This window comes from Rhinolophus ferrumequinum, chromosome 27 (genome assembly GCF_004115265.2).
Source record: "Rhinolophus ferrumequinum isolate MPI-CBG mRhiFer1 chromosome 27, mRhiFer1_v1.p, whole genome shotgun sequence".
NCBI lineage: Eukaryota > Metazoa > Chordata > Mammalia > Chiroptera > Rhinolophidae > Rhinolophus > Rhinolophus ferrumequinum.
Genome location: NC_046310.1, coordinates 22671627 through 22684486, shown reverse-complemented (window position 1 = coordinate 22684486; position 12860 = coordinate 22671627). Strand labels below are relative to the sequence as shown.

Genomic DNA, 12860 nt, shown 5'->3' with positions numbered 1-12860 from the left:
AAGTGATAGAAACCTGGCAGATTGATTCAATTTCTTATCTTTGGTCCTTTAAATGGAGAATGATTCCTGGCTTGCCAAAAAAAAAAAAAAAAAAAAAGTGAGGAAAAGCATGTTGAAGATAAAAAGGTAGGATGGTATTTATTTGGCTATTTGAATTAGTGTTCATCCCAAGAGAAATTACATCCAGTAATTTGTAAAAGAACTGGCCAACATGATTGCAAAAATTCCTGTTCGTAATCTTTGAAGAGCAATGAACAGAGGAGTTACAATTTCTAGGAAAGATGTTGTAACCCTTTAGAAAATAGTCTCAGGAGCTGGGAAGAGGTTAGTCAGTCTTGGTAAATTTACCTCCTGTTTTCTTTGGGTTGAGATTCCCTGGTGAGCCAGGAAAATGTGTAGAGAACAGTGCATTATTTCCTCCGTCTTTTCATCATCATTCTCCTTTTCCTCCTCCTTATTATTATTAATAGAAGAAAAAACAACTACCCATTTCAAAAAATATTCATACAACTCCGAGGTGTGTAAGTTATAAAGTGACAGTCTCCCTTCTCCTACCGCATTCCGCCTCCGTCTCCTCAGCAGGGCGGCAGGGCGTGTTCCCTGATTCCCTGACTGACAGTGTATTTTGATTTCAGTGAAGCATTTCACAGAATTCATGCTGTTCTCGAATGGGAGCTGGGTAATAGGAAGGCTTGCAACTGAAAAATTTCACCCATAGTTTGTATGGGTTTCTGTCTTTGGTCAGTATCTTAGATTCTTTTTTTGTCTTTGTTCTTATAAAAATTGCACAGGACAAAGCTGGGAGAGAGAGTTAATATGTTGGATTATTGGATGTTTAATATATATAAATGTATAAAGTTCTACATTTGTACATAACATTATAATGTTTTAAGTCATACCTCAAAATGCGTTGTACAAGTGCAGGATAGAGAAAACCTGACTTAAAGCCCTTGATGGGAATTCATAAGACTGTAGAAACAGGTAAACAAAATAGATTTTCTTTTGGTATCAGTGTCAATAATCAACTTTTTTTTGATAGACAATTTGTCCATGGCTTTCTAGAATCTTAAACATATTTATTTACTTGGAATAATTGTCTTGATTTTTTTCCAAGGAAATGATTCAAAGGACAATAATAATTTAAAAATGAAAGATGTTTTCAGCTGTTTTCTTTGGGACAGTAAACAATGAAAGCATTTAACAATAGAGAAATGATTAAGTGGATTGTGGTATGTACATGTCAACATTACAGTGATTAAAATGATGATTTTTCTGGCTGTATAGAAAAATGTTTATAGTGTTAATAAAAGAAGTAGAACAGAAATTACATATCATAATAAAATTCTGTTTACATGTTAATGAAAATTGAAAGGGCATTTAAAACTACCAAAAACACTTTTTTTAGGGTAATTGTAGTGAAATTTAAACATTTTAATTTTGTGATCAGGAGGTGACAGTAACTCACAAATGGCTATGGAGTGTAGTTCATTGCAGTCTTAAGAGTGAACAACAGTCTTTCCCATGGAAAGGGAATGCATTGTTAGGCTACATTATTAAATAAATGATGTTCAGACCATTGAACCCACATATAGGTCAAGTCACATTTGGAATATGGTTTTCAGTTTTAGGTATTTTAAGAAAAGAATTGGTAAATGAATTATGGAGGTGAACTTGGAATTCATGTTTACTCTGGTAAAGCATTCTGGAACATGGATATAGGAAGAGGAAAGAGGGGAAATAATAGCATAGTGGTGGCTTTCAAATATTTAACTGTCAGCTGGAAAGAGTATAAATAGTTTGATTCTCTGGCTGCAGAGGGCAGGACTAAAATCCAGGGATGGAAATGTTACCATGTTTCCCCGAAAATAGGACTTAGCTGGACAATCAGCTCTAATGTGTCTTTTGGAACAAAAATTAATATAAGACCCGAACTTATTTGACTATAAGACCCGGTAATATAATGTAATGTAATGTAATATATAATGTAATAATATAATATAATGTAATATAATATACTGGGTCTTATATTAATTTTTGCTCCAAAAGATGCATTAGAGCTGATTGTCCTGCTAGGTCTTATTTTCAGGGAAGCACTGTAGGTATATTTCATCTCCTCTTAAAGAACTGTTACCTAACAAGTAGAGACATCTGAAAATTAAATGGGCTCTCTTCATTAGTGAGCAAGTATATTTAAATAAAAGGCATTTTTAACTGCGGCTTGGTTGGCACCTGGATGAACCTAACCAAGGAATAGTGAGTGACATGCCACTATGTTCAGATAAATAGGAGAGGGCCCAATGCAGGCAACTAGAGAAAATGTAACTAGGTGAGCGGCTGACTTCAGGACAGTTTGAGGAGGCACTAAAATGGGAAGGGGGGCTTGATTGGGAGTGATCAAAGTGGTGGTGTTAGCAACAGGCAGTGGTGGTCCAGGGTGGGCCAGTAAGTGACATCCAGTGGGTCTGACAACCGGTCACAGTGACTCATTGGATGACTGGCCAGAGGGAGAGGGCATGGACTTTGAAAACAAGACAGGGGTCCAGTTTCTAGATCCTGAAAGAATCCAAGTATCAGAAAGTAAATTAGTAGAGGGGTTAAGAGGCTAGTCAAAATCATCAAAAATATTGACCTGACACGGAGCCAATTAGTTACTGACCTTAGATACCTTCTACCTAACGACCTCAGATCCTGTGGAGGTAGCATACAGGTAGGAAAGAAAACATTGTTACTAGAGATCAAATAGGATCAAGCATGTGAAGGAAGTTTGTAACTCAAGAATTACACATATTAAAGAAGAACTTCCTGGTATCTTCATTCCTGAGTTTGCTATTGTGCCACTGCCTTTCCCTGCTCACCAGTTGACACTGTTTTTCTCCCGAGACATTCTCACCATTAGTTGGCCTGAGCTCCAACATGCTACTGTTAGGCCCAGCGTCTGCCAGAGTTTCAGACTGATGTGGGGCCTGGTTGTGAGTTTCTGGGTTTGAATAACCCCTACTCTAGTTCATGGAATCAAGATTCAGCCTAATACTTTAACTTCTCATAGGAATGGAACTCTGCAGGGATCTTACTAATTTTCCTCATCAGGGACTAGAACTTTGCATCTGGACACAGGTTTGTGATAAGAGACCCTACCTGTTGACTAGGCCCCTTTGCTGCTGACTATATTTGTATCTGAGCATATAAACCATGGTTTCCCATGCCTGCCCCACAGCCTGTTGGTTTTACCAAGTCATCTGAACTCTTGACATTTCCCCTTTTGCTTTTCAAACCTGCTAGGCAGGTTTAGATCTAGGTCTTGGCCCCTTCCCGATTGCCCTGTCCTCCCATATTTACACCGTCAAAATTCAGCCCCATTTTAAATAGGGGTCTTCTCATGAGAATTGGGGAAAATGTTTTTAAGAGAAGCTGGAGAACCTGATCGAGAGAACCCAATACTGAAACTTGATAAGAGAGAAAAATGTTCAGATTATTTCCTTTGCATGGGAACAGACAACTCCAGTAATAGATAAAATGTCTACTATTACTTTAAAAAGATAACAAAGGTAGAGAAGTCATAATATTGGAGGCCTCAGCTACCCACATGCTAGTGGAGTTTATGAGTTATCAGGAATGTGATTTACTCCCAGGAAGGTGTGATTAGCAGTGTATGCGTTTCTTATTTTATACACATAGGGTAATATTATTAAACTGGAAAAGTACTTTGTTCAATAGTCCTGTAATTTGTGGTCATTTCAAAATCCTTGCACTGCAACATTGCAACATTTGTAATAGAAACTAAGTTTTATTTCGACAAAGGTGAGGGCATGGCAGTAAACCACATTCACAGGGAACACAAGGTTTTCAAGCCCTGGTCTCACAGGGTCTCTGCCGTCTCTGATACTGTTACTCCATTATTCCTACTGTGCTTGGATTCCAAAACACCAGGAATCTGGTTTGCTTTTACCCTCTCTGGCTTTCTTCTGATCCTTCTAGGGGTTTCTTCCCTCTCCCTTTTAAATATTTTATTTCTCCAGGGTCCTGTCATTGATCTTCTTTTCTTGCCACTAGTATACCTTTGATCTCATCCACTTTCATGGTATCAGTTATAAATTGTGCTGATGACTCCCTGACACACATTTCTAATGAAAACATCTTTTGAACTAGGAACCAAAGTCTTCCTAGTCTTTGATTTTATAATTTCTGTCCATTTAATCACCAAACCCTGTTGATTCTAGCTCTTAACTTTCTCTGAAATCCATACCCTTCTCTCAGGTCTTCCTGCCACTGGACTGTAAACTCCTGAGTCAGGAATCGTGTGTGTGGTTTCCTATGATGTGAGGACTAGCACAGTACCTAGAATGCAGCCATGCTCAGTGTGTTCAACGAATGATGGCGGCCAATGCCTGGTGTCAGGCCCTCATTGTTTTCACCTGAATTATAACAATATTTCCCTAACCGACCACTCTGTTTCTTACTTCCTTTTAATGTACTGTCTACACAGCCACTGGCCTGACATATCTAAAATACAATTCTAAAAATCTGTAATTTTAATGTGTATTTAAAAGATAAGGTCTTTTTAAAAATCATAGCCATTATATTATTGTCAGAGCTAAACATGTAACAATTATTCTTTCCCTTTATTTCAAAATAAATTGATTTATTATTAGCCTTACTAGAAATATTCTTTTTTTTTAAAATAACTACTCTGCCATCTTGACTGTAACCCTCAGAAACAGTTATTCTTTCATATCAAATATCTAGTTGTGTTCAAATTTTAAATTTTCTCACATTTTAAAATTTTTTTACAGTTTTGAAAAATGAGGATCCAGATAAACTCCATACATTGCAGTTGGTTAACATATCTCTTAAGTTTTTAAAATCTCTTTATTCTCCCTCTGTTTCTTTCTCTCTTTGTGTTTCATTTGAAGAAATTGACGTGTTTGTCCTGTAGCGTTTCCCACTGTCTGGATTTGGCTGCCCACAGCCTGGTGGTATCCTTTAGCAAGTTTCTCACTCAGTTTTCTGCTTTCCTGGGAAATGGGCATTGGATTTAGTTATCACTCCTAGACAGATGATGCTTTTCTCTGAGGTTCCTTTTAAGACCTTCTCTTTATTTCTAGGGTTTTGTGTTTTTTATAAGCGTTTAATTTTTTATTTGTTGTTCATCATAGGTGTTCCTTCCTATATCTGTGGATTTGTGTTTTTGTCCCTTCCTGAGGTGAGAACAATGTCCATATTGCCTGTTTCCTGTTTCTCTATCAGTTTATCTCTTTTTCTTCTCTTTCCTTCCCACCCACTTCACCCTTCAGTAAATGACAGAATAGACAAGTCATGTGATGTGAGCTAACTGAAGTTAAATAAGATCAAAATATATTTAGGTAGTAAAGTAAAATCAAATTATGAGAGTTCTTTGCTTCACCAAAATATGAAGACTAAAGTGGTCAGAAGTGTTGACCTCATGAATATATGAGATTTAAAAAAAATTTTTTTAACAGAATTTTTTTAACTTCTTAATGTTACAATTTTCTTCCTAGATCTCCTCATATTTTGGATTCTGGCTATATTATAATGAATGACACTTTGACATCAGATGTTATTGGTCGAAGAGTTGATGTTAATGGAGAACATGCAACAATACGTTTTTATGGCATCGTCCCTCCTGTGGCAGGTACAGTATGATTTTGTATGTGTTCTGTTTTGTATGTGTTCTATTTTGTAATTGTTCTGTGTAGGCTTTTCTGTAGTGCTTTATAACATCGACTTTGAAGAAACTAACAACTAATTTATAGATGCCGGGGGTGCCAAAAATATGTATACACATGACTTGTATTCATCTTTTGTTATCGGTATATATTATTACCATTTTAATACATTTTTTTCCTTTCTAAAATATGTATGCACTTTTTTGTCACCCTCTCAGTTTTATTTGGTGACAATATCCTGTGGTATCTACGGTTCTATTTAATTATATACTTTAATTATTTAGTGTTGCTATTTTATATTAATTCAACCTTAAAATATCTCCTGAGTAAACTTTAAATAAACAACCAAACCTTGAATTCTCATAATCCTAAACTCAAAAACTAAGTAACTTTTTGAAATCTTCTGCCATTAATCCATGTGTATATATGTTTAATGTATTTTGATATAAATACAATTTAGTGTTACCTTTTTTCACTTACTATTTGGTATATATTTATCTACTGCATTATTTTACTTGTATTTTTTTAAATTGATAAAATTGACATACAACATGTTAGTTTCAGGTACAACATAATGATTTGACATTTGTATGTATTGTGAAATGATCACCACAAAAAGTCCAGTAAACATCCATCACCATATATTGTCACAAATTTTTTTTATTGTGATGAGAACTTCTAAGAGCTACTCTATTAGCTACTTTCAAATATGCAACACAGTATCATTAACTATAGTCACGGTACTATACATTACATCCCCAGAACCTCCTTATTTCATAACTGGAAGTTTGTACCTTTTGACTCCCTTCATCCATTTTGTCCATCCCCCCCACCCTCTCACCCCCCACTTCACCTCTGGCAACCACCAATCTGTTCTCTGTATGAGTTCTTTTTTAAAAGATTCCACCTATGAGTGAGATTTTATGGTGTTTGTCTTCCTCTGTCTTGCTTATTTCACTTAGCATAATGCCCTCAAGCTCTATCCATGTTGTCACAAATGGCAAGATATCTTTCTTTTTTATGACTGAATAATATTCCACTATGTATATACACCACATGTTCTTTATCTATTTATCCACTAATGGACACTTAGGTTGCTTTCGTGTCTTGGCTATTGTAAATAATGCTGCAGTGAACATGGTGTGCGTATATCTTTTCATGATACGTAGTGTTTTTGTTTCGTTTGGATAATTACCCAGAATTCTGGATCCTATGGTAGTTCTATTTTTTAATTATTTGAGGAACCACCATACTGCTTTCCATAATGGCTGCTTTAATATACATTCCCACCAACAGTGCGTAAGGGTTTCCTTTTCTCCACTTCCTTACCGACACTTATTATCTTTTTGATACTAACCTTTCTAACAGGTGGAGGTGATGCCTCATTGTGGTTTTGATTTACATTTCCCTGATGATGAGTGATGTTGAACACCTCTTCATGTGCTTATTGGCCATCTGTGTGTCATCTTTGGAAAAATGCGTGTTCAGATCCTCTGCCCATTTTTTGATCAGATTTTTTTTTTTTTTTTTTTGCTATTGAGTCATATGAGTTGTTTATATATTTTGGATTTTAACCCCTTGTCAGATATATGATTTGCAAATATCTTCTCCCATTGGGTAGGTTGCCTTTCATTTTGTTGATGGTTTTACTTGTATTTCTTAATGGTTATTTTTAGTACAGTACATAGTTTGTTTAATTATTCCCCATTTTTAGACATTAATTTCTAGTTTTATACTTTTGTAAATAACAGTGTAGTAGACTTATTTATATGTCTTATTCACTCAACAAATATTTGAATATCTTCTATATGTATTAGGAACTGTTTGAACTGGTACAGGGGGATTCAGTGATAAACTTAGACCAGAGGGTCTCAAAGTGAGATATCTGACCAGTATCAGCATCTCTTGGTTACTTGTTGGAAATGCAAATTATTGGGCCACACCCCAGAACTACTGAATCAGAAACTCTGGAGCTCATGCCCAACACTCTGTTTTAAGAAGCCCTCCAGGGCATTCTAATGCTAAGGTTTGAGAACTACCAAACTAGATAGATATGGACTCTTCCTTCATGAACCTAAGGTTACTGTGGAAGTCTGTAAACAGATACTTAATATGAGAGGATATTTTTCCTTGTTTGGCTGGGATTATTGGTAAAGGGGAAGAGAAAGTAACATTTAATCTTAAAGTCAGCTGATTAGCAATCTTAATTGCTAATTAAGCAATCACTGTGTGCTAGGTGCTTTTACATATGCTCTCTACTTTGAATATTATAATAATTCTAAAATATAGATGATATTTTTTTATAGATGAGGAGCCCGAGACTCAGGTCTCCAAGCCTTCATAAAGCAGAGCTGGGATCTGAATCTGTGCTTCGGAGTCCATGCCCTTTCTACCTTACTGTTTCTCAAGAATATGAATATTTTAAGATTCTTGATACATGTTGCCAAATTGCTGTCTGAAAGTATTGGATCAGTGTCCAATACCCCAGTTCTCCGGGAAGTAGCCTGCGATGGAGATTCATATTCAGGAAGCTTAGTGTTCAGAAAGTTTATTAGGGAGTACTTTCGAGATCAATACTGATGGAAGGGAGGGGGCAGGATTGGGTGGAGGGAGGGAGAAGCTGGGCTATGTTTTGGTCTAATCCCACGTTTCAGCTGGCCTGTGACGCACTCTGAAGATAGAATGGCTTTTAGTCTTTCCGGGTTGCGCTGAGGGGCTCGGCATTTAAATCTCTGTGACAATCTGTCATTGGGTTCTGTTTGCCCTGGGAAGGTGTGCTTTTCCCAGTGGAGACAATTCTAAAGGAGGGCGCAAGGTTGAGGGCTAACCTACGAAAGCCAGTATCCCAGCAGCTCTGGGGACTAAGTACCAATTAAAGGCAGGCTGGAGCGGTAGCACACAGATACAGTAACACACGGTGGGTTAACAAATATGAGTTGGTACGTGTTATTTTCATTTATTAAATTGCCGGTGAGTTTGACACATTCTTCATATATGTATTGTCAGGTAATTTTTTTCCCCTGAGAGTCACAATTCTGTAAAAAGGGAACTGCTGTGTATTTCTTTCTTATTAATTATCTCATTGTATGGGGGCATTCTTTCCATTACTTTACCTCAATTGGTTGGTACTACTTTTGGGTTTCTTTTAGAGGTCATCTGATGGAATTGGTACAAAGATGCAGACAAATTGAATACAGATTTAGTAATTACTCCTGGGGTTACTTCATTGCATGTTGCTGTAGGGCTATTGTGACAATTAAACGAGTTAAGGTGTTTAAAGCACTTTGACCAGTTACTGGTACATAGTGTTAGCTATTGTTGTAAATAAACATGTAAAACATTAAAAAGAAATACAACAGTCTTAATGTTCTGCAAATGGCTACTTGTGGTTGGAAATTTAATTTCCTGAGATAGGATCATACATAGATTAAAATAAATGTTCTATCTTAAAACTGTTTTGGTGGAAGTAAAGATGATGCGCGGTGGGCTGCAGTGGACAGAATAATGCTCCTCCCCCCAAAGATGTCTCCAGAACCTGGAGCATTGTGTTAGATTACGTGGCAAAGGAGACTTAAGGTTCCAGGTGGAATTAAGGGCGCTGATCAGCTGACTTTAAGACAGGGAGGTAGTCCAGGTGGGCCCAGTGGAATCACAGGACCCTTAGAAGTAGGATCGGGAGGAGGAGAAACAGTGCTAGAGTGCTATGACATGAGCCAGTGTTGACTGGCTCTTGTGAGCTGGCTGTGAGGGTGGAGGGGGTCACCAGACCTGGAACGTGTGCAGCCTCTAGAAGCCGGAAAAGGCAAGGAATAGATTTGCCGCTAGAGCTTTCGGAAGTGAGCACAGCTCTGCAACACCTTGATTTCAGTCCAGTGAGATCCGCAGCAGACTCCTAACGTCCAGAACTATAAGATAATCAATTTGTGTTGTTTCATAGCCGCAGTAGGAAACTAAAACTAATCCTGCATGTTTGTGTAAGGCTCATGGAAATCTTCCCTGTTAATTACTTGCTTTCCAAAATAACTGGGTGATTGAAAGGCAGGATAAATGATTTTTTTATTAATCAGTCTTTATCATAGTGAGTTGATTCATTAGAAGACCAATGAATTCTAAAAATCATCATCAAGTCATGGGTTTAAACATGTTGGATATGTTCCATTCCAGTGCTGTTATTATTATTAATGTGCAAATTGTCCCATCTTTGGCCAGTGGGAACCCCTTCATATTGGCTCCCAAGTACATTCGATGTGACCTGAAGATTTTTGATAGCATCCTTCGTGGTATGATAAGGAAGCTATCAAAGGTGCAAGGTTCATCATATACATTTTTTGCCCCACATCACAATCAGTCTTTTCTCTAAGAGCCTACATGTAGGCTCTTAGAGAAATATATATATATGTGTATGTGTGTGTATATATATGTGTGTGTGTATATATATGTATATATATTTTTAGTAGCAGACAGCATTTGGAGGCTACAGTCTGAGCTCTAAGGTTATTGTTTAATTGCTATTGGTTATTGTTTTTAGGCCTTTTTTAGTGGACAGAGCTATATTTGTAGGATTAATTATTAGAGGTAGAATAGATTTAAGGAGAACATGTATTTAAAACTACCTCAAATACAAAAATACAGACAGAAAAGTAGAATAGTATAAGGAACATCTGTATACTAGTATGCTTGTTATTTCAATCTAACAATTCACATTTTGCCATATTTGCTTCATTTCTTTTATTTTTTTGCTTAAGGATTTTAAATTAAATGATACATATTGTGGTATTTCATTCCTAAATACTTCATCATGTAGCTCTAAAAAATAAATACATTTTGGGGACAGAGCCAGGAGTGCAGTTTCCAGGCTCTCGGCCTCACGTGGAAAGGTGCTGGCTCAGGTAGTAAATGGCCATCAACTGTGATTGGATGGCCATCAGCTGTGGCTGGTTGGCCGTCACCTATAACCAGTGAGCCATTGGCCACTAATATAACTGCCGTGGCTATGCTAGCAGAAAAAAAAATGGGGGGCTAGCAAGAAGATGCTAGCTGAGCTAGCAAGCGCGGATTGCAGTTGGCAAGTGGGGGGTTGGTTGGTTGGCAGAGAAGTGGATGGCAGTTTGCGGGTAGTGTGGCTCCGGCTTCCTGTGTCTCCAACCCAGCCGCCAGCGAGAATATAGGGGTATGACTTCCCTATCTATGGCTCCGTGGGTGTTCTTTTTTGGCCTCACCATGTCCTGCGTCCTTATGTGGGGAGCGGGAGCTGAGAGCCCGCATGACACCCTGCAGGACATACATTTTTCTTACAAAATAGTATGTACATTTTACACTTAAATTTTGATTCATATTGTCATACTGGTGAAGAGTTTTTATACCAATAAATAAACCAGATTATTGAAAAACTTTGTCCTAATTAACCTCTTGGTTTATAATTCTTGAAGATTTGTCCCAAGGTGGAGTGGGTCCATTCTTTAAAATGAATAATCGTATTGTCCTTCAAAATTATAGGTCTTTTTAATCTGTTATTTATGCCATCAGAATTCCACACTAGCTTTTTTTCTTGATTAATTTAAAATATGAGTTTTTTTGGTATCCCCTACAAAGAAAATCTTTGTCTAGATAATCTTGACCGTTGTTTAACTTTTCTTTCACCAAAGAGGAAAGTTGTTTATTTAACATCTTCAGGCTTTTGTAGCATTTATTTACCTACTGTAGGCTTTTGATATTATTTGTGATCTGAGTCACGTAGGCCAAGATATTTTTTAAAATAACATTTATTGATTGGTACTTTGTTAGTGTTGTTTTGTTGCTGTTGTTATGCCAAACTTTTTGTTCTTTTTTTCATAGCATTTATTGGAATAATACTACGTTGAGAATCAGTCAGCACAGATTATCTGTTGAGAATCAGTCAGCACAGATTATCTGGTAGCAGATCTCCACGTGAAGCAAAGTGCTTGTTCCTGAGCAATTTGGTATACCTTTCAGACAGCAGGCTTTTGTCCTCCTACAGGAGCGAAGAGTAAGGTGTATGTGTGTTTACATGTGGTCACGACATGAAATGTTTTCATGTTCTAGGAGTAAATGGAAGAAACAGGTAAACTGTTGACTGTTGTTTAGAAGGACATTTAAACATTGTGTCAAAACCAAAGCCATTGTCTTTGACAGACACACGTTAGTATTCTGATTAAAAATTGTAAATAACTCAAGTAGGTAATACATTTAATTATTTCAGGATGCATTTTCTAGCTTATTTATTACTGGGTTGTAGCCCTGCATAAAATTTGTAGCAGATTTCATTATAGGAGAAATAGGCATTTGGTAATTTCTAACTTAAAGTGTTTCATGTCCCTGCTCATCTCTTCCCTACTTTATAGATGCAAAAAATTTGGTACTCTGGTGTGTTCCTGTTTGAGGCTTTGAACAGATGTGGGTTTGCTCCTGAGAGAGAATTCTTGCTCCTGTAAGTTAGTGGTATTCGAGTAGCCCCCAACTGTGCCAAAAAGGGGGGGCCCTCTACACAGAGGGTTGTGATGAGGATTCAGTGAATTGATACATAGAAAGCACTTAGAACTATGTCTGGCAAGAAGATCTTTTTACATTTTGGAGATTGTTTTGAATGAGAAAAAAGTACTCCTTTCTTAGGACACTTAATTTACATCTATAGGAAAATCATCATAATATATTGTTTTTTGTTAGAGCGTGATGCTTCATTGTTATGTCAGAAAATCAATATAATAAAAATCTGTAATTTTTTTAATCTAATTTTAAAAATGTATAATTTATCGCCCTCAGGGCAGAAAGTGTGGTCTTGACTGGTCAGATTAAACCATTCTTACGAACCACATGCCTTGTATCTCAGAATAGCAACATAGAACACCTGTGCTCCAGTTCAAGTGCTTTAGTTGGAATTTGCTATCTTTAACTGTAATTAGAAACCTAGCCGAGGTAACATCTGTTTAGGAAGGGGAGTCTCATGCAGTGTGCCTAGGGCACTTGTTAAAGGTATAAATCCTCAGGTTCTACCCCCAGAGGTTCCAGTTCAGTGGGTTGGAGTTACATCCAGGATTTTAACACGCCCCTGGGCGATTGTGAAGCCGAATTCTGAGAATGGTTAGGTTTGCGTTCCTTAGGACGCACCAGTGCACCTGTGGAAAATGAGATCCCCAGAATGAAACCATCTGAGCCCTT

The 12860-nt window shown here is 37.2% G+C and overlaps 1 protein-coding gene across 5 annotated transcripts in view; it reads left to right on the top strand.

Moving 5' to 3' along the window:
• The window catches only part of TBCE (tubulin folding cofactor E), a 60471-nt gene that overhangs the window by 6811 nt on the left and 40800 nt on the right, over nt 1-12860 (top strand). For 3 of the 5 annotated variants that reach the window (XR_004422249.1, XM_033099571.1, XM_033099568.1), the window contains exons 2-3: nt 5154-5200; nt 5517-5650. Coding sequence is in view for 3 of the 5 variants with exons in the window: in XM_033099571.1 (XP_032955462.1) it covers nt 5551-5650 (100 nt within the window). In the remaining 2 variants the exon portion in view is untranslated. Of the gene's footprint in view, nt 1-5153; nt 5201-5516; nt 5651-12860 lie in introns of those variants that run through there. The other 2 variants (XM_033099569.1, XM_033099572.1) reach the window with 2 other exon arrangements.